Source organism: Temnothorax curvispinosus, unplaced genomic scaffold (assembly GCF_003070985.1).
Source record: "Temnothorax curvispinosus isolate PA1 unplaced genomic scaffold, ASM307098v1 QBEX01010467.1, whole genome shotgun sequence".
Taxonomy (NCBI): domain Eukaryota; kingdom Metazoa; phylum Arthropoda; class Insecta; order Hymenoptera; family Formicidae; genus Temnothorax; species Temnothorax curvispinosus.
In genome coordinates, this window is record NW_020220247.1 from 40722 (window position 1) to 62786 (window position 22065).

The 22065-nt window shown below is 34.1% G+C and overlaps 3 protein-coding genes across 4 annotated transcripts; 1 reads left to right on the forward strand and 2 right to left on the reverse strand.

Moving 5' to 3' along the window:
- Window positions 1-299: 299 nt before the first annotated feature.
- On the forward strand, window positions 300-3827 carry LOC112460372. Its single transcript, XM_025025021.1, has 10 exons — window positions 300-467; window positions 683-856; window positions 989-1244; window positions 1599-1703; window positions 1798-1982; window positions 2118-2348; window positions 2797-2862; window positions 3126-3270; window positions 3364-3541; window positions 3661-3827. The coding sequence occupies exons 1-10, from the start codon at window positions 387-389 to the stop codon at window positions 3788-3790; spliced, it is 1551 nt and encodes a 516-aa protein (XP_024880789.1). The 5' UTR covers window positions 300-386; the 3' UTR covers window positions 3791-3827.
- Window positions 3828-3985: 158 nt separating this feature from the next.
- LOC112460374 (homocysteine S-methyltransferase YbgG-like) lies at window positions 3986-5221 on the reverse strand. Its single transcript, XM_025025023.1, has one exon. The coding sequence runs from the start codon at window positions 4997-4999 to the stop codon at window positions 4043-4045; it is 957 nt and encodes a 318-aa protein (XP_024880791.1). The 5' UTR covers window positions 5000-5221; the 3' UTR covers window positions 3986-4042.
- A 2644-nt stretch (window positions 5222-7865) lies between these two features.
- On the reverse strand, window positions 7866-21907 carry LOC112460368 (vascular endothelial growth factor receptor 1). Of its 2 annotated transcripts, none has more exons than XM_025025010.1 (22): window positions 21360-21907; window positions 18636-18769; window positions 17967-18150; window positions 17724-17848; window positions 17076-17220; window positions 16756-16895; window positions 15976-16150; window positions 15743-15866; window positions 15357-15529; window positions 15070-15236; window positions 14823-14979; window positions 14254-14409; window positions 13680-13850; window positions 13262-13404; window positions 12992-13172; window positions 12819-12919; window positions 12530-12680; window positions 12201-12425; window positions 11856-12024; window positions 10596-10848; window positions 9826-10263; window positions 7866-9389 (listed from the first exon to the last, which is right to left on the reverse strand). In XM_025025010.1, the coding sequence occupies exons 1-22, from the start codon at window positions 21421-21423 to the stop codon at window positions 8718-8720; spliced, it is 4248 nt and encodes a 1415-aa protein (XP_024880778.1). In that variant the 5' UTR covers window positions 21424-21907; the 3' UTR covers window positions 7866-8717. The 2 variants fall into 2 exon arrangements, with proteins under 2 accessions (XP_024880778.1, XP_024880777.1); XM_025025009.1 differs by having other exon boundaries at window positions 10596-10881.
- Window positions 21908-22065: the final 158 nt, after the last annotated feature.

A 22065-nucleotide genomic window follows, 5' to 3' on the forward strand; every position in this document is an offset into this window, starting at 1 on the left:
TTAGAGAGACATGGGAAAATCTTAAGCGGGGAACACACACTTTTGCACAACGCATAACGCGTAAGCATAAGAAAATTGATTGGTCTATTTCCTTATGCACATGTGTATGGACCAATCAATTTTCTTATGCTTATGCATTATGCGTTGTGCAGAAGTGTGTGTCCGGGCCCTTATTGGTTCCACCATATTTTGTCATTTTCTCAAATGAGATTGCTTACGAACGCCACCGAGCGGCCGGCGGCGACGTTTTTTGAATTTTATAGGTTGGAGGCGTTGGAGCAGTCAGGAGCAGTGGAGCGTGGAGCGTAGAGCTCTTAATTTTAGCGATCGATCAAACAATTCACTCACCCAACGTCAGTTTGCGTCTTATTTTTCTATCCTGAGATATGTCTTTGTACAAGGCAAGAAGAAGTTCTTTGCGTCAGTCGCTCGCATATAAATTATTGCCTAGGAAGACTCTAATTAGGGTAAGAAGAAAAAATAATCATTGGGATGTGTGACGTTTCGAAGAACGATCTCATATAACGTTATAATATATAATATATAGAAAAATAACCTTATTTAAGAGATTTAGAATTATTTATCATTATATATTATAAATTAATTTTTAAAATTATTAAAATCAAAAAATGGAGACAGAGAGAACAAGAGACAAAGATTATACATAATTATTTTTATTTAGCCTGATAGATTAAAAGGTCGTTATTTGTTTCGGTCGGCTGTGCGGCGCGTTTTCGAGTATATGAATTGGATAACAGAGGAACCAATAATCGAGGAAATTAGCGACGATGTGACGATTAATATTAAAATGGCTCAGCAGAGGCACAAAATAGAAAAAAAGTTGCTCACATTAAAGGTATTCGTAAATTCGACCAAGTGCTCAGAACCTAACCTGCGCTAAAAGTAGATATAGAAGAAAGTATATAAATGGAAATAAAAAGATTTATAGTATTGTAATGCGTAAAAGACGTACTGTGCTTGATTTAAGGATCGATCGATATTGTTAGTGAGACCATCTGAAAGATCTTCTGCTGACAAAGTGTACATATATGATCTTATAACAAAATTTCACGCATTTGCAAAGCATCCGGAGGACTTGAAAGAAAAGCTGGCAACTGTGTGTATTTATCAATATTTACCGGCTGATCGAATAATCGTTCGTCAGAGTCGTAGAGCGGAAAATCTTTATTTTATTATAAATGGTGAAGTCACACTGTCAAAAGTAGCGATCAATGAATTAACAGGTGAGGAAGAATACTAGCACAAAGTTTCATGCAATCTTGGGCACAAAAAGATCCTATTGGAAATCTCTTGGGACGTGGGAAGCGAATTTTTGTATTAGATATTACATATGGAAAACATTCGCTGTTTAATTTTGTACATGAAACAGAGATACGAGATGTATCAACATTTTCCATTTAGTTTATAACGTCTGATGAATACCACGTTAATCTTTTCTTATTGTTAATTTACATCATTATTTTTTTTTTTTACAACCTTAATCTTTCAAGGTAATTTATATGTCCGTGAACGAGGATCATTTCCAAAGAAAAATCATGTAGCTTATATAGTTACGTAAGGTATATTTTCCGTTATAGGTAATGAGGAAGTTGTAGATATGGGAATCATGCATGCAGGTGACATGTTTGGCGAAGTTGCATTATTGCACACAGTGTCGAGAACATCAACGATAATCACAAAAAGTTGGTAGAAATGAATTATGACAACACAATATATATATATATATATATCTTTCATCAAAATTTATACCATTTCTCATTTACGAATACCATTTAGCATCGATCGACTTGCTTCTAATTACTCGGGACGATTTCGATAGCATATTGCGTGATAGTTTGACGAAGAAGTGGGACGTTCTCCGCGATGCGTTAGTTCATTTTAATTATTTCAAGTTGTGGGATGAAGAGACGGTACGAGAGTGTTGTATTCTGAGTAAACTGAAGGACTTTAAACCTAATGAGGTAAATGACCTGGCGGTGCAATAATCATCTTTTAAAGATTTCAATATTGTTCAACATTCTCACAGAAATTCTCAGAAGTAAGACACAAGTCTGATAAAAAAGTATACAGAAAATACTAACGACGTAATTTGAAAGGTTTTATTAGGCGATGGAAGAGGCATGGTGAACTACGTGCATTTTATTTTGAGTGGGAAATGTCGCCTTATTGAGCATATGCTCGTTCGCGAACGTTCTTCTTATCATGGAACACAATACGAATTATATGATTCCGAAAATTTTGGTCCACAAAAACAATCACGAAGAGTGTCGAGACAGATTGCGGAATCTGTCGAGCTTGAATCGAATCCACTTGACAAATCCATTCCAGTACGAATTAAGAAAAGAAAACTTTATTCTCTTATATATATATATACTGTTTTTTTTTGTCTTGATAAAACCTTAAAAAATGCTATTTCTTTACATCTATTACGACACCACGTAATGCTTTGCGTTTGCACTAATTTTCGATAGATACACCAATCACGCAACGGCATTCGCGTACACGCATCGGGCTCATGCGTTCTGCGTTAATATAATTTTAATACGACCAACATAGTTTGCACTTCTCGCACAAAAATGCACAAAAAGTTTTGTTTATCACATGTAACAGTAACTTGTTTGAATTGAATTATTGCTAATTATAATGATTGTACATAATCAGGACAACTTTTTAAATCGTTGTTGCAAACATTTTGATATCTCACACTGTGTGCTGATTATAAAAATTTATAACAAAGAGAATGTGTGTGTTTATCAATTTCATTTATTATTACAGAGACCCGTTGAAACGCAAGACGAAGTCGATCGATCAAGCATCGTTACCGCCACACTTTTGGACGTTGTGAGTATTCACAGTCAATCTTCTTTTTACTATTCTATTCTCATTGTCAGTAGTATTACTTGGGTCGACGTACGTTGTCGCGAAAATTTATTACGCTCTAAAATAGCTAGCCACTTGTAAGTAAATTATTGAGGTTTGCTTGCCTGTAAAACTTATTGAAGCGGAATAACGGTTATGCGTATAGATAACGTTGATTTTATTTGTTAGTATAATTTTGGACACGTGGTAGATTTGCGTGTGTTAATAAATATTGCAAAATTAAGGTTAAAGGGTGGCACAAAATTACCGATATTGCGGCGATATTAATGCGAGAACCGTCTGTTACATCTCACGTACATTATCCGAATGATGTTCGTACCATATTCATGCAAATATGCATCTTCTCCCGGGGTGCATGTTTCGGTTTAGGTGAGAAACACGTAATTAGTCACAACTTTTGTATTACTTTCCTACCTATATAATGCATTGTGAGATGTATTAAGTCAATATTTAATTACGTAGGCGAGAAAATGCTTCATCGAAGAATTGTAGCGATTACACCAGTACGATGTTTTCTCATCCCGCGTTATTGGTTGTTCGAGCACAATCGTGCCAATATCTGGGGGCGTGTGAAACTGTTTATGGACTCAAAATACCCAACTAAGAAACAGTTATTCAATGAGTTTCTCTTAAATCGAAAGTACGATAAATTATATCAAACATAATTTCAGTTACATTCTCAGATTTTTTCCACGTATCGATTGACTTGATGATTTATAGAAATTCTTGTACTATTCCCTCTACTGGCTTTCATTTTAGATGGATGACGTACAAGCAGAATTTAGTTAAAGATGTCATTCAACGACGTGGTTATTTTCATAGTAATACAACGATACATGACGTGCCATATTCCATCAGAATTACAGATGAAATAGATCCAAAATTATAATTGCTTCTATCAAATCGATATTATTTTAAACAATATTAGTGTAGTGCATATTGTAGTGCATATACATGCCATGCATATATACATATTTATTCAGAGATGGAAATAAAATTTGGATTCATTATTCATCTAATCATGTTTTATAATATATATTTTGCGTTTGTGGAAGCATTTAATATATAATTATAAAATAATATTATTATAAAAATTTTTTAAGTCATCCTCTCAACGGTTATTAAATTTGCAAATACATGTCTACGTTAGCCGTTGGTCCACTTTAGATCTTATTCGTTTGACATCCGTCGCGTATGTCCTACAACATCCACCGATGTAACGAACGCCAAGATCCAGCCACTCGTCAATGAATTCGTGCAAAGAGGGAGCTTCTCCTTCCTTGGTCCATCCTTCAGCTACTATATATTTTTCTCCGCTATTAGGGTATACCACCAATGGTATAAGATCGTTTGATTTGCCTTTATTGATATCTTGCAGCAGGGTGGTAACGACGTGTGGAGCAATACAATTAACGCCGATCGCTAATATTTGTCCGGGCAGGGCATTTTTGTAACATCTCACGGCAATCTCTTGAAAGTCGCTGCCGTCTGCCAAGCTCTTTCCATCGTCTCTACAGGAGAATGTTAGCCATGCCTGCGTATTCGGGAATTCCTTGAGTAGATCGATTACAGCCTCCGCCTCGCGGACGCAAGGTATCGTTTCTATCGCCAATAGATCAACACCTTTCTCCAGCAATGCGCGTACGCGAGGCCTATGCCAGTCGATCAAAAATTCTCGCGATACACGAGCACAGTACGAACCAGTATATTCTGAGCCATCGTGCAAGCAGGCGCCGTAAGGACCGCAAGATCCAGCGATCAATGGCTTTCGGTTCCTCACGTTTTCATCATCCTCTATTTCTTTACTGTAAGCGTTCACGGCATCTTTAGCATAATCGACAGCTTTACGGATGATCTCGAGACTCTCTTCCTCCGTGATGCCCAGATATTTTACAAAACCGTCGATGGTTGCTTGATACGTGTTGGTCTCTATAATATCGGCACCGGCACGTAAGAAATCCATATGAGTAGCGAAGACAGCCTTCGGTTCGGTTATGAGGAAACGTGCAGTCCACAAAGGATCACCATCGATCTTCTCACCTACGTGGGTGGACAGTTGCGTAGAAAAACCACCATCTAGCACTTTTATCTCCGACATGATGTTTCTTTTTCTCGTTTTTTAGAAATTTAATTTCTTGAAGCCCCGTGTACGACAAGCCCACTACACCGTTGTCATAACAACACAAAAATTTTACTGCGATGAATACAAATGTACAGTTTGCATCTCGATTGCTTAATGTGCTCCATATGATACTAGAAGAAGCTGGTTCAACGGTTCAACGCGGCGGACCTTGTACACGCTCTTCGCGGAGATAACTGTCTGCAGGGATAACTTTTATCGTTATCGGCATTATCGCGTATTCACATTTAGATATAGTTGTTCATCGTTAAAGTGCGTGTCGTCGTGATGCGACTAAATAGTCGCTTCTTCCGGATTGCGCATTGCGCATGAGTCGTATAGAGATCACCATATCATGCGCATTATCTGACCGCTGATACAACGTCGCCACTTTATTATCACGTACCCCGTGAAAGACGAAAACAGCCAAGTATTGATAGAACATCGACTGGCCAGTGTGTTCGAGTAAACGTTTATATCTTTTGAATTGACCGTTTGACCTCGCGAGACAACGTTAACGCAAAGTTCGAGAATGCAATCTAAATAGATGACGTATTTTGAGCATATAGTCATCGGTCCTCATCGCGGAAGAACACAATGAATAACGCTAGAAGAAAGCTAATAATCTTTATCTAAAGGATTTTATCAACTATTTCCCCATTAGTCGTGATCATTATTACCGCGATGAATCAATATTGCTCCCGGAAATTGCTAATCAGTACGTGATGAGCGACGATGCAACGATTAATATTAAAATGGCTCAATAGAGATATGAGACGGAAAAAGCTCATATTAGAGATATTCGACGAGATAATGTACGAAAATCTTCGTTAAAAATAGAAAAATATAAAAAATAAAGATTTAGGTTTTTGTAATCGGTATAATCGCTCAATAAGCAAAAATGTTTGCAGTATGACGATAGAGATTGGCAGCAGATTTACTCTGCAGATATTGCAACAGATCCGATATCATCCGTGTCCGCATTAAACTCTAGTTTTGCTGGAAATAAGTCTGTCGATATAATCTGACAGCAGCGTGTCGGCAGAAACCGAATAGAATCATGTCGTAAACATTGAAATAGAATACATTATTATACTTGATTGATTACAAAATGAAAAGTTTTGCTCAGTTTCTGCTCAGTCAATCTGTCTATATAATCTGTTATTTATTTTTGTCGGCATTCTATCGACAAAATTTGTAACAGACACTTTCAAAATCTGTTCTCGACAGATTTTAGCTATTCGGGTACGATTTTATACTATTCTATTTCCATTAAAGTTCCAGGTGAATCAGGAAAACTTGAAAGAAAACCAGACAGTTATGTCCATTTATTAACGTTGACTATATAGCTACGTGATCGTTAGTTAGGGTTGTAGAGTAGAAAATCCTCTATTTTATTACAAACGATTGGGTCAATCTATCGAGAATAATGATCGACAAATTAATATAGATAAAAATAGATGATAAATAGCATGAATTTTTAGGCATACTTCTTAGGTATATCAAGATCCAATTGGATCTCAAATCTCTAACGAATTGGAAAGAATGTTTATATTGAATATTACATGGAGCCATGGAGAGCATTCGCTGATTTATATCTGAGATAGAGATAGGATGTTTGATATATGTATATATTTATATATAAATGTGTTTTATCATACATATACACACACGCACACACACACATATATATATATATATATAAATTTTATTATTTTGATTTTGTCTGTTTCTTAGAATGTTTAATTATATATTCTTTTTTTTTATATTTTTCTTTAATTGAAAGCTATTCTATTAAATAGCCAAAATGGCCATGGAATGAAATAATAACAATTCATAAAAATAATTGTCTATTAGATGAACTGCTTCTTTAAAAAGAATAGAACGTGTAACTTTTGCTGGAATGTATAAGATTTATTATCTTAGTATGCCAGAGAAGCTTAAAGAACCTTAATCTTTGATTAACCACAATATCCTGCGAAATAATTTTATCAGTTCTCTTTGTTAATTTTTTGCAAACGGAAAAAGGAAGGGAGGAAATTTTTCCTTTCTCTATCCTGAGATATGTAACCGGCATACACAAAGTTACACAAGTACCAAAAGTGTTGTTTATGATATGTAAATAGTTGATTAAACTGTCCTCTATAATATTATGAAAAAAATCGTGTGGTGCTATTTAAAAAATTAAAAGTAATCTTGAATTTTTTATGAAAAAAAAGTTCTTTAGTTTCCTTTAGTTTAGACCACAAGTTGTAGCTAGCATGAAACAGAAATGTTTTTCTTACATTTACTTTTTTTGATGTCGCAAGTGTCTTAAAAATGGTAAAACATTACGATGGACATTTTGTATAAATATATTAGAGACTTACTTACACGACTTTTGTTTTTTAGATGTAATTAATTATTATCCTATTTTTTATAAAAATAAAACACTAAAATATTATGTATTTTATATACTATGTATTTTACTTGTATGAAAACTTGTTTTTAATTTAAAATGATTCAGTTCTGATAAATAATTATACAAATACTATGAATATTAAGTACAACGTGACGAGATCTTTACATATCTCTTATTGTTACACACATTCACACATGCGCGCGCGCACATTTATTTATAAAAAGAGCATATAATTTGATATTACGTATAATATCAATTTTATAAGTTTGCACAGTTTATATATTTTATAAAAAATTAGTAAAAGTATATTATGTCATGACAATGTCTTTGTGATAAACGAAAGAGGTAAGAAATAAGAAATTAATAACTGTGTATAAAACCTCAAGTAAGTTATGATGAGAACAAAACATTATATTAGTACGCAAATAAAAAATCCATGACGCATTTTTTCTTATTTTATATGTCTATAATCTATCTATTTTTTGTTTAAGTATATATCTCGAAGTACACATATCGTTGTATGTGATGAGAGACATTCGTGTAATATTACAAATGGTGATGGTACTCTATAATATCACAATAAACAAGTATCTAGATTGCAAATCGTAGATGACAAATAAATGTGCACAATATGTTCTGTATAAGCAAATAGATTAATAATAATGCACAGATTTATACTTTGTCAAATATATAAATTATTTACTTGACAATAATATTTTAAAGAATTATTAGTTTGATAAACTTGCTTTAAATTCTTGCATTTTCCATATAAAATGCGTCACAATACCCGAATGTTAATTCTTAAAGTTAGGAAATGGCACTTTCTTCATACTTTTTCGTAAAAAAATTATCTCCATAAACGCAGGGGAAGTATGTAAACAATTTTGTAAACTAAAAGCTGGTAAATTGTTACACAAGAAGAATAAATGAAATTTAAATATTTGCGTATTATGCATGAATATACTAAATCATTCTCTCGCACTGCGATATATATATATATATATATATATATATATATATATATATAATAAAAAAATATTCTCTTTGCTCCTACTTGATGATGCATTCTCGATACGCTATTAATCGCTATGGTATGTTGATTGAGAGATTATTTGCGAAATACTAAATTCGATATTTTACCGTATATTATTATGACGTGGATGCACGTACAACTATAATAGAGTAAAAAGTCGTCAGATTACCGCGGTAAAAGTTAACGAATAAATTACTAAACTGCATTGAACTTTACTCTTAAAATAATTCGGTATTCATAGGAGCGCGCGATCTCCAAGCGGACTAAGCTCTCTGGTCCATCTCGCGGTTACTGATCATCACGTAACTGGGATTACTAAAGCTGTCCGGCATACCCTTTCTTAGATCATTCTTCTGTTTGGGCATGTTCACGTAATTGTCCTGCGTGCTGATAATAGACGGTGCGTAATCTTTCTTTCTCGAGTCCGTCGTGTCTGTTTGCGCGTCGTTCTCATCGGTGTCGTTTAGATCTATCAGGTGAAGATTCCGCGGTGCGTTGCAATAACCGGAATCTCGATCCATCGGTCTATCGGCCGTTTGATTCTTCATCGCTTGCCTCTGCCGCGCGAACTCTGCTCTTCGCTCGTGGACATTGATCGGCTTCAGGTAGGGATCTTCCTCGTGCTTCAGCATTGGAGACTGCTCGACCGCGTCCTCGGAATCCGACACGGGCGATGGAAACTCAAAGTGCGAGTGTTCTTGATGCGGTCTAGGACTAAATATCCCGGACTCGTCTGTCGGACTCATGCCGGGGCTCATGCACAAGTATGACGGATCCGGTGCACCTTTTGAGAACGGCGAGTTTACATAATCGTGATTCGGTGACGCGAGAATCGCGTGATCCGGCGCGGACATCATCGTTAGATAATCGTTTTTTCCGCTCTCCAGATTCATAGTGTTCATGTCCATATACGGTGTGTTTAGGCTGATGTAATGCTGGAACAGCGATAAACAATGCTTTTGTTATATGCTGTATCTTCTTTGACGAGCGAATATATTGATATACATATACATCCAAGTATACATATGTATTTATATTATATATATGTAGTAATATATAATTATATATTAATATATTATAAGATATATATTATATTCTCAAAAATTTCATGTACAATTTCAGACGGTATATATTTTCTTCTTAAATTAAATTTCCAAGGACCCGACAATTAAATCACTGATTATTGTTTATAATTTAAATATTTGATTACTTTATTCTTAGTGTTGAAAATCACTTTTGCTGTTGATTATACTTTACTGTTGAAAAACTAATTTATCTATATATATATATATGTATATCGTGCTCCATTCTCTCGCTCGTATCACAGCTTAATGCTTATTGTTACAAGACGAAGATGAAAAAAAAACTTACCAATCTCACACTTTCTTCCAATAAATTTCCAATGCTCTCCACAAGATCCGTAAAGCTTGGACGTAGTGTCGGTTTGGCTTTCCAGCATTGTAACATTATGTCATATATTTGGCGAATAGCGTAATCCGGCTGTTCCATTCTGTAGCCCTCGATCAATTTTTGATACTGTTTTTCTGCCTCCATGCCGGGATACGGCGTCTCAGCCAGCGTGAAAAATTCCCAAAGCACTATGCCAAAACTCCATATGTCGGATTGCGTCGAGAAAACTCGATCTCTGATCGATTCGATGGCCATCCATTTTATGGGCACCGGATCATCACCTTTTTTCTTGTAATTGCCATCTTTATACATAGTCTTTGCTAAGCCGAAATCGCAAATTTTCACTATGTTGTCCTCGGCAAGCAAGATATTTCTTGCTGCCAGATCTCCATGCAATACCTGTTGTAGAAATATGTACATGTACATATTATCATGAAAGATACACATCTGATGCGCTCAAAATATCGTGAGATATTATTAAAAATACGAATATTTGAACCCCGCATTTTAAGAAAAAGTAAATTTTATAATATTTTGCAACAATGGTCCACAATTTAAAAGATGAAATTCTAAATGTTGCTTGATATTAAACAATGTTAATTTGTTCCGTTTATATACTCTATTGTTCATCATCAATCATATCGAGATTAAAATTAAAAGTTTGGTATTTTATTGTTTAGATTTCTTTTGCAATTTCTTTCGCATTTATCTGTGTTAATTAAAAGACTTGCCTTTCGTCGACTCAGATATTCCATTCCACGTGCTACTTGAAATGCCCAAGACAATAAGTCTTGAGTGCAGATCGGTTTGAGATTTTGATCTTTATAGTCACCGGTGTAATTTGATCTCCATCCTGGTTGCGATGACGTACTACTGCTGACGCAACCCCCCCCGTCTGGCGAGAAATTAATCTCTGGAGAGTCCAAATTCGTTCCCGGACAATAATGCACCACTACATCATCGGTATCTGAATTCGCACTAAGACTGCGAGAAAAGGACAATGCCGCATATTTTATCCTGTTGTATGGGCAGAAGAGAAAAGAAGAACCTTGTTAAACCGCAACCCTTTGCATGCGTATCAGTTTGCGTGCGTATGTGCATGCTTCACTTATTGTTGGTACATTTTTATTTAGCAGCGTACACAGTTAATAAATACATACACATGTATGATTAATCAAGAGTTGCTGAAATTTCTTTTGCTCTAGACTAATTAAACGACTACGGGGAGATTTTTTGCGCGTTAGTATAGAAATTTATCTTGTTAAAAATACATTAAACTAAAAGTAAAGAACATGAGAGCAACAACTCTTGAATTTTAGTTTGATTAGTATTTCCTGCAAGGACTGTAAGAAATTCTTCATGTAGGGGAGAATGGGGTAATCCCGAACGACGCAATTTTAGTAGGTTTCGTCTCTCTCAGCCCCGCACATTCCCCGCGTTCTCTACGTGCATAGCCTTCCTATAATGTTTAATATTGCCTGCAAGTTCAAAGCGAGAGAACGCGTACGCTATATTCAAGGTATAAATTAAATTATTATTTCCATCAATTTGATGTAATTTTCGTCTGTTTACATAAATCATGTTGTTCTCTTTTAGGCTTTTGAAACATCTCTATAATAATGAATTATTTAGTTGGAATAGAACATCTACTTAAGGAAGTCATCTATAAATAACTTTCAAATGTGACTGTTCAGTAGTTGAAATTTTTTTTCTAGTTTTACTAAAAATTACCCGTTTGGTGGCATTAAATAACAAATTAAATTTTTCAATGGTTTATTTTTACTTGACCTCAGGTATTCGCACGTACTACACCATTTTTCCCTACATATATGCATTGCATTTTATAAAAGCAGAAGATTTAAGATGCAGCCAGTTTAGAAAATGCAGTCGGAAATATTTTCCAAATATTATAGTACAGTACTTGATAATAAAATAGAACAAGTGTGACAGTTAGCGATAATGGACTGTTGGAATATGATTGGTAGACAAACCTGTTATTACTACTGACGCTAACAGTTCTCATCAGTATATCCATACCGATAGTAAGATCGAGTTTTCCAGTCTTGGGATCGATTTGATTAATAAAATCGTTTCTATGTCGTAAAAGATAATTATGCAAATTTCCAAAGCGGCAATATTCGACAATCACCAGCAGTTCGCCTGATGTAACAATTTTAATTAATAACGCTTAATATATAATTACTTGATTTTAATCGTTCCATCTTTGTTCAAAATTCACGACACATGTAGTTTTCTTTAATGTGAGACATGTAATAATTGCGCATTTAATCGCCTAATCGTGTTGTAATAGTCTTTCGTTTTTCAGCAATACATACGTTTGGAAATATTTTTAGTGCAAGCGCCAAGAAGATTGACGACGTTTAGATGCTTGCCAAGGTGCACCATAATTTTCAATTCACTCGCAAGTGCACGTACATAAGTTGGGTTAGTGGTTCGACGAACCATCTTCACGGCAACGGTAGTGACAGTTTCGTTTTCGCATATCCCTTGCGCTTCCGCTTTCATTACCACTCCAAACTCACCACTGCCCAATTGCTTTCCTAAAAAATACGTAGTCGAAATGAGACACTACCGTATATTAAATCGCGGATGCCAACGTGCTTGATAATTTTTTATGTTATATACAAAGCATAATCGCGCTTACCGAGTTTCAATCGTTCCCTTGGAAATTCCCACTTTTTATCGTAAGGGAGTAGTTCCGCTTGATCGTCAACCGTCAAATCTGGATTTAAACATTCTAAAGCACCTTCTTCAAAGTGCATAAGACCCGCTTCCATCAATTCTTTTCTCATTTTCTGTATGACGATTCACAATTTTAATTTAATTAAATTACATTCTTCATAAAATATTTTCTTACAACGTAATACTGAATTTTATTTTATATACGTAATACAAATTATAATAATTATGGAATATATATATATATGATTTACCTTTTCACGACGAACCTTAATCGTGAAAAAGATGGCTAAAATCACTAGGATGAGACCCATAATAGCTATTGAAGTAGCTAATATTATGTCAAGTTTGTGCCCTGCAAAACCTTACAAGTTTTTAACCCGCTTAATATTATTTTATAAATATAATATTTGCTTATAAAACTTACATTTTGCATTTTTCACCGTTATCTGCTGAAAAGTCTCGTTTGTGCCCAATCGATTAACAGCCCGGCACGAATAATTTCCGCCATCATGTTGCTTCAAATAGTTTATATTAAGTTCTTTATAATTATCATATTTATAAGATTTAAAAGAATACTGATCATTTTCCTTCAGCAACACATTGTCCTGAAAGATGTTAAATATAAAAAATATATTATATATACATCGCTTTCAATTTTATTAAACACAAAAATAATTATAAATGCACATGTCACCTTGTACCAGGTAACTATTGGTTTCGGCATTCCTTCTGCAAAACATTGCAATATCACCGTCTTGTGACCTTCGGCAATCACATCGATAGTTTTAATTTTAGTTTCATTCATATTAGTTTTGACAAAAAACGGTAGCACCGGATCTATAAAATATTGAATAAAAGTTTAAGGTTGGGCATTTTATCACACAGTATAAACTTGATTAACAACTAGGTTTTTCATTAAGAATAGTGTAGATACACTTTTATAATAAATTTACTTTGTGCGCACGAAAGGTATATATATACATATATATTTCTATATATATGTATGATATTTTAAAACATTCAAAATGTATTAAATTTTAGATAAAACTTTCTCTAAAAAAATTACTTGAGAATTAAAATACTGTTGTATTACTTAAATAAACTGATTATACCGTGAACAATTAATTTGTACGTTGCGTAGTCGGAAAGAGGCTCCAAGGTCTCACGATTCATGATTTTTCCGGTACAGAAATAATCTTGGGCATCTGATTCTTGGACATTATTGAGCTTCAACGTTGATCGATAGGTAAATGGGGTTTTATGCTGCGTAATCTGTAATCTTTCTGAAAATAACAAAAATTGGAAAAATATTTACATTAAATCACCCGTTCATTAATATTTCTAGTATTTCATTCACTGTACTGTGTCGCGGTAGAAATGATGATAAAGAAGAAAATTTTTCATCAAAATGTTTTCGAGTGCAATAATTTAAAACTAAAATAAAATAGTACGATTTAATAAGGAAAATGAAATATGATTACAATACGTGTATTAGGTACAAATAGCAGATTATTAATATTATATTATGCATATAATAATGTATTTTTATTTTGTATTTTGTATTTTTTTTAAATTAGTTTTTTTCAGAATTTTGCCCCCGCCAAAAAATTCGAAAAATCTCCAATATTGTAAAATATATAATTCTTTCTTTTTTATGTACTTTTGTTCTCTGTTTAAAATAATTACCTGATTCTGCAAGTGGCCTTTCAGTTTGGTTTACCAGTGTGGTCCATGTAAATTCGTTTGTATAATTATAAATGGAAGCGGCACACGTCAATTCTACATCATCACCTATCGTCACAGACTCGTTTGGCCTAATAATGCCAAAAGCGCCTACTCCATCTGAATAAAAGATGAGAAGACGTATTATCGATTTTTGACATGATGATTTAAAAGCATTTTTATTTAAATAATTAAAAATTTTAAAAAAAATTATAACCTGAATTTTAATCTATTTTGCGTTTAATAAGATAATGGTTGCACTATGATGCAGATTTTGTGATAAAAATGGAAACGATAAATACAAATAAAAAAACACTTTGCAATGGCATATGAGAAATGATTTAAATGTATATAAAATTGCAGATCAACAAGAATCAATTTTGTACGTGGAATGAGCGGGTGTTTTTATTTTCAAGATTTAATTTAATTTTTTAATTGATACTTGACTGGAATATATCAAAAGATATGCAAGATGACTGCATGTACGTATTAAAGGTTATAATAACGAGACACGCAAAAACGAGTATTCTTACCGGAGACAAGAATGTTCTCGGTCACAGAATCACAGGAGATTACAGAATCAACGACATTACAGGCTTTACACGTTATTTTCCCCGATACGTCGATAGGCATTTTTACCGTTGATTCGAATCTGTAACTAGAGCTGTAAGCTGCGGATTGCGTCACGTCCTATAAAATTCATTTTCTTGTTATAACAAGTACGAGTACAAGTACAGAGACTTGTCTAATGGAAAAAAGTTGACATGAACGTGCGTTTACCGTCAGATACACAGTTGTTGAATTCTCCAGCGATGGATAAATAGGACACCTCAGAAAACTCCATGTTATATTTGGAGGTGGATTAGATATTACTTCGCAATGAAATTCTGTACTTTCGTTAGGCGGATAGTAAGAGTCAATATGGGTCAATAAGGCAACCGGCTTAGCTGAAATCAACAGTAATGTTATACGACAACAGTTGTAAATAAATAGTTGTATACCCTATTCGTGTTTTAGTGTATTTACTGCAGTTTTTTTTATTTAATATTAGAAAATCATCTCGATACCTATAACATCCAATGTAAAATTCAATTTTTCGATCATAAAATCATTTTTTGCTTCAAGTGTGTAATTTCCCGAGTCCATTACGCTTAATGTGTTTATTTTCAACGTAGCTGTTGCGCTTGTGTTCATGAAATACTTTGGGCTCTCTATAATTTCTTCGCCATTCGGCTTGAACCTGTAGTATAGTAAATAAAATAGATGATTAACATTAAATATACATACGTATATACATTTAACATTTATTACGAGTAACGGATAATACATGGAAAACATCGCAAATGATTAAATGTGATTTATTACTTTATATTCGTATACACGCGAATGACATACTACATTACGTCAACTTTCTGACTTGTAACAATATTTTAATAAATGTTGAAAACTTTACCATTGTAAATGGGGTTTCGGATAGCCATCGACATAGACGACCCATTGAACGTAGCTACCGCTTTCCGCTTGATAATATTTATCGGTGTTTTGAGGTGTAAGATTAATATATTTCATTTGAGGATCTGAAAATATATCGATTCGTTTTGCGTATTTACGTGAGAGACATGTATGGTTTCGCCATAAATATACACGTTCTTTGATTGTATGTATCCAAGTTAATGATAAACTAACCGTGTATCGTGATATTTTTTGTTATCTTCTTGGTGTCATGAATCGACCTAATGACGCACTCATATTCCCCCGCGTCTTCGTCTGTTACATTAAGTATCGTCAACTGACACGTAACTAAGACATAATTTCCGTTGAGATGTTTTCTGAATTGCTGAGTGCTTATTCTACTGCTATTCTACAAATAAAACAAGGTCACGTGTATATGTGCATGCGAGCGATAAATATATTGCAATCGAAAAGATTTATACAGGAAACTTGTATGTCGCGTTAAGCTGTGCGCGTTTTCAATTCTCAGGCAGGGAATCTTAGATCCTCAGACTCCTAGAACTTTGCGTTCTAATTCTCGAAGAAAGACTAACAATAAATAATTAGAGACATCTATTTTTTTCTCGTATATTTTAGAGATATAATAAAAATAATTAAAATTATGTCCCGGAGTAACGATTAAAAAAGATATAATTAAAAAATCAGGATTTGAGGAAAGTAGACTTTTTCATCATTAAGGGCTCAGACACAATGACAAAAATAAGGACGAAGATAAAGGAATAAGGAATAAGGGAATGTCGCATCTCACTTCAGTACACGTACATTAAATGCAACATGCCTTATTCCTAATTCCTTTATCTTCGTCCTTCGTCCTCTCATTGTGACTGAGCCTTACGTGCATCGATTTTATCCATGTTTTTGCCAATTGAGGAACAAGACGCGCTCTTAATTATTAAGTTCAATCTTGATCTACGTCTTTGTGTTATTTATACTACAAGAAAATAGTGTAGTTACCTGCTGCGGTGTGTGCCACGTGAATACGTATCTCATGGATATTTCCACTTCAACAGTACAATTTACATAGAGATCTTGTCCGCGTGTAACGTGTAGCAGGCTGTCGTCTTGAATTTTTGGTTCGGGTAAGGTTCGTTTTACTGCGCAAATAATTTAATCATTCTTATTAAATGGTATGATGATTGCCTCGATATTGTTTTAGCATGAAATTAAAACGATCAAGACTGTGTGATGTGGCGCTAACGAATGTCATATAGGTATATATGTATGTAGTACATGTGAGACTGAATTAACATCTCAAGCCGCGAGACCGCACTTACGGTGCACGGACAACACGTAATTGACCGCGTGCTCTTCGCCGTTCTTCTCTATCGAGCACTTGTACCAATTGCTATCTTTCACCAGCAGGTTCCTAATCGTAAAACCAATTCTCGGATCAAATGACGCCTCCTTCAATTCTTCTTCCTGCACATTAAACGTTGAGAGATTTTAGAAACGTTTTATAATAATGAATAACAAGTTGATAAAATCAACAGCTACTTTTAATTATATTTATGATTATAATCAACATTAGTTTATATAATCTTGTTTATAATATTAGAAATAAAAAACTTGAATACTAACAATATGCTTTTTAACAGCCTTTTTAATTTGCTACGTTATAGTTCTTAAACTTGGATTTTCAAACATGTAATATTAACAAGGATTAAAACTCTTGTTCCCGAAAGCTAACGAAATGTGTAAATAAGCAAGTTTAGTATGTCGCTTACACGTAGTGGTATGTCGTAACCGCGCATGTTCTATAAATCTAAGCATATATAGAGCGCATATTTATTCCTTAACGTCAAACGTTTTCAAGCTTTTGAAATGGAAACTGAACGTGAGTCATTTAAAGTTGAATATAATTTTATTTAGTTTTACTTTTAAATTGCAAATTATCTGCTACTAAGTTTGTTGTCAATACTCACGTTATTGTCAGACAAGATGGGTACTAGATCTGGCGATGTAGGTCTGCATGGTATTACAATGCTGCCGCCAGCAACTGCACTCAGATGGGCGTAAGTATCCGCCTCGACGAATAAATTCGTATTGGCTGTAACAAATGAATGCATTGTGAAAATGCAAATATGACATTCTGCAGCAAACTGCAGATACAAATGTTTTTCCTTATTGATTTACATATTAATGAGAAACGCGCGATTTGATCTTACATTTCACATAAACGTACAACCAGCTTATCTCGGGATCGTCGTAGGAATTTGTAATGATTTCAACATTGTGATCGGCGCAACCGTACCAGCCTGTATCACCGAAAACGGTGTTTGGCCTTTGGAAAACATAATGGTAAAAGCCATTATCTTCAGTCTCGCTTGTTTTTGGAATTGAAGTATTAACCTGTTGGAATATAATTAAAAGTTTGATATACATGCCAAACCTTTTATTTTTACATAGGAATTTAAAATAGGAATATTATAATTTCTATAATAAACCTTAATATTCTTATAGATATACAAGTGCTTGATTATAACAATTTTAATATTTTTTTCAAAAAATGCATTTTACAGTTTTACTTGTAAAAGGAGCAATATCCATATCTTTCTTACTAAACTATTTCGAAAATAATTATACAATAAAGATGTATATACATATATTATATGTACATGTATATAGCTACAAAAGCAAAATATTTATAAACAATTTACAATTACCAGAATTAAAATTATCCAATTTTGCTAGGATCAACTTGTACAATTTAAATGTGAGAATAAAAGACGATCGAATATCTGAAATGTATAACGAAAAATGTATCCAAACTCTATAATCAAGCAATAAATAAGCAATGTCAAAACTTTGCCTATAATAAAATTTATAGTGCATACCGATTCTTCAAGAGCGTCGGGATAAACAAATTTAATTGGTGCGAAGCTAATGCATGTAATCTCTAAAGGTTCTCCTTCGTTTATTACAATTTCCTCTTGGTTCGGGTAGATGCTTGGTTTGTTACTTGCTGATACTAAAAAAAAAAAAAAAAAAAAACGAAATTATCAATTAATTCGTGCATTTGAAGCACGATCAGTGCCCTTCAGTGGACTGTCTAAAATTTGTTGGATATACGTAGTAATTTTTCTCACAATCCTAATGGAGAAATATTCTTTATTCCAAAATTTTATTGTCGAATGTTGTGCCATCGCCCAATAACCAAGTTGTATTTACGTTTATATAATAATGCGAAACGCATTTCTATCGAAATATGATGGAAATTATTGCCACGCAAAAGACGGGAATATGAACAACAGTTTCGAAAGAAACGTCATCACGTTAGCCGCAATGTCCTGCGGATGATTGGCTTTATCATCTGGCTCTCCTCGTTACTCTCTTCTGTATATGAAAGGACGCACACGTGCCGTCAGTCTGTTTCTGCGCAAATGCGACCGCGTGGCTCTATAGGAAGGAAGTCCTTTTTTCCTCTCTTGATAATGTGCCCGTATTATCAGCCAGAGTGCGTTTGTTGTAGAAGCCATAAGAAACATGTTAATGCGAGCGAATACACGGAGGCAAATACATAGTTTTCAACTAATTCGCATATAGTAAAGATGAGATCGAGTTGCATATGACGTGAGCACGTGAGTTTATGACGTCAAGTATACATGCTAATCTTTGCTCCAGTCATGTACGTAAATATGATACGAATCTTGTAAATAGCATGAAAAAGACTACCACATCACTGAAAATATTTTCGTATTATCACAACAAAATCATATTTAAAGACAATGTTATGTTGCGAAACATAACGAAACAAAATAAAACGTGTTGTGACAAAAAGACGTATTAATTAATTTTGAAAGAATTTGATCTTTGAATTTAAATTTTTTAACCAAAAATTGAGAAGATTTGCTACGTAAATTTTAAAATTTTTTTTACACTGAATGAACGTAACCTCAAGATGTAATATTTTCAGAACAAATGCACAGATATTTTTTCCAATTTTCTTTGGGTATCTTGACTAATATATTTCATTTATATTTAGATATGTATATTACATTTCACTAATTAAAAATAATCACTTGGAGGTGAATATCATCAAAATTAGTTTTTTTATAATTAAAGAATTATAAATGTTCAAGTATTGTCTATATAGATTAGATGAATCTTTTTTATTTATGAATGTATTTTAAGAAGTAATGTAAAAAAAATGGCCTCTTATTAAGCAATAAGAGACTGAGAAAAATATTCTCATTATCAGTTTGCTATTGTATATTTAGTGTATCTTTCAACTAGTAAACTACAGCGAATCTGTGATTATTTTTGAAACTGTGTGTAATGTGTTGTATAGAAAAATATGGTAATAGTACGTTCTGTAAAACTTTTGCAATGTGTGTGCATGGTATTTTATAAAAATCTGATATTAAATAATAAAAATATTAAAATTATTATATTAAATTTATTATTTTAAATTAGACTCTTTCAAAAGTAGTTGAAAATGCTACCAAAAATAATTCAAGAAGATGTCAACTTTTATTAACAAGAGAACAAAATAAAAACCGATCGCGACATGATGTTATTTTTAATAATGCGTTCAAGCTACTCTCTATATGTTGTCATCGCGACAGAACATGTATCGCACAAATGAAATGGCTAATGCAACCAAGTGTTGATTGTTTCAAATGTATAGTTAATATCATTAATGTTTCTTTTGTATATGTTGTATGTACGTATCTCAGGGATTACTCTACTCTCGCCATCATTTCTTGTGATTTTTACGGAGCATTTTAGGTGCTCGCATTACGAGTAGACCTTGGTTGCTTAATTGATCATATTACTAGACCTAATAAAAATTATTGTCATTTATTAGAACGCCGCGCCGCATGAACCAAGTTACCTAACCAAGTTCAATAAAATTTTATCAATGATATACCGCTGAGAAATAATCGTCTGTGAGAAATATGTGAAAGTAAATACATTATGAAATATCATATGAAATATCTTTATTTGATCAAAAATATCAGTTGCGTTATCTCAATTTGCCGATATAATTCGGCAACGATTAATTATTGCGATACGTGAATCAAAAGAGGCTGATTGAAAATATAATTTTACTAATCGAATTATATATAATTTATTTTATGCTTTTTTCCATCTCTTGTAGAATATACAATACTTGGAAAGATTCAAAATGAAACGTACCGTTCGCGGAGAAAGTCGTATGCTCATTTCAATAAAAATCTTAATACAGATTTAATACTTTGGTTTTAGTAAAAAAATTCGGCTCCCTCTTTAATTCATTGAGCATACAACACAATAAAACATTAAATATATTCTCCAATCACGGGCAGTATGACGTGTACCGAGCTGCTGTACCGAGCATGCGTTAATCGAGGTTCGACGTTCTTTGGACAATTTAAGAAATGACGCTGCTGGGACGCTGTTTTAATCAACCGATCGGTATTCGCTGAATATGCTTCTACGTCGTACGCGTCGAGTAAAATCCGACCGCGACACCGATAAATGTGACTCAATGGCGGCCACGTGACTACGTTACGCTTCAGTGAAGGATCTCCTTGGCACACGGGTGATGAGCGTCAGGTCAGGTGTGTGTTACGTACCTTGAGAGAGCGCTAAGATGAGCACCGGTATGCAAAGTCGTGCGCGGTGCGGCAACATTTTCATTTTCTCGCACACCTTACGTTACCGGCTTGTCACATTTTTGCACATCGATGCAGCACGTGAATTTTGTACACTGATGCAACACGAACAGATTGGACGCGTATGCGTCCCGAAGAACAGGTTCCGGAGTCTCTCTTCGCGCGCCGGGCCCTTGTTACTCCCTACTTTGGAGACTTTCATACTAATGTTTGCCGCAGGCGCGAGGCGCGACTCAACACTCGACTGCACACTCAACGACGAGGCCCCACCCGGCCAAGTTCCCGTTCGAGTTTATCGGAGATCGGGGGACGGAGACGACGACGTCATCTTTCGACATCATTCGACTTTTGCTGCTTGCAATCGCACAGAGGCACCTCGAACTCTCTGATGATTCCTAATCGCACCGGCCGGCAATCGCGTTTCGTCTTTATCATATAAACTACGCTACAGATATTGCTACGATTATGAAAAGAACTCACACACGTATCGTATACTGTGCTGGGGAAACTTGTAGATTATGTGATAATATGACGTGTTTTCCAAACTCTGTTGAGAGCAAACTGTCATGTTCTGAATAAAGTTAGAAATAAAATTCCGTTCTATGATGTCTCACAAATATTAATAATACATATAGATATTAATTATATATGTTATATTTACCCAAGT

Bases quoted from the DNA above. Each gene is read 5' to 3' on its own strand.
- LOC112460368 (XM_025025009.1), bottom strand. From the start codon at position 21,423: ATGAAAATGTTGCCGCACCGCGCACGACTTTGCATACCGGTGCTCATC. The intron at 12,681-12,818 runs GTAAATCATATA...ATCGTCATACAG, and splicing joins TTAAGGTTCGTCGTGAAAAG to AAAATGAGAAAAGAATTGAT. The intron at 10,264-10,595 runs GCAAGTCTTTTA...TTTCTACAACAG, and splicing joins AATATCTGAGTCGACGAAAG to GTATTGCATGGAGATCTGGC.
- LOC112460372 (XM_025025021.1), top strand. From the start codon at position 387: ATGTCTTTGTACAAGGCAAGAAGAAGTTCTTTGCGTCAGTCGCTCGCA. The intron at 1,245-1,598 runs GTGAGGAAGAAT...TTTCCGTTATAG, and splicing joins AGCGATCAATGAATTAACAG to GTAATGAGGAAGTTGTAGAT. The intron at 2,863-3,125 runs GTGAGTATTCAC...TGCAAAATTAAG, and splicing joins CCGCCACACTTTTGGACGTT to GTTAAAGGGTGGCACAAAAT.
- LOC112460374 (XM_025025023.1), bottom strand. From the start codon at position 4,999: ATGTCGGAGATAAAAGTGCTAGATGGTGGTTTTTCTACGCAACTGTCC.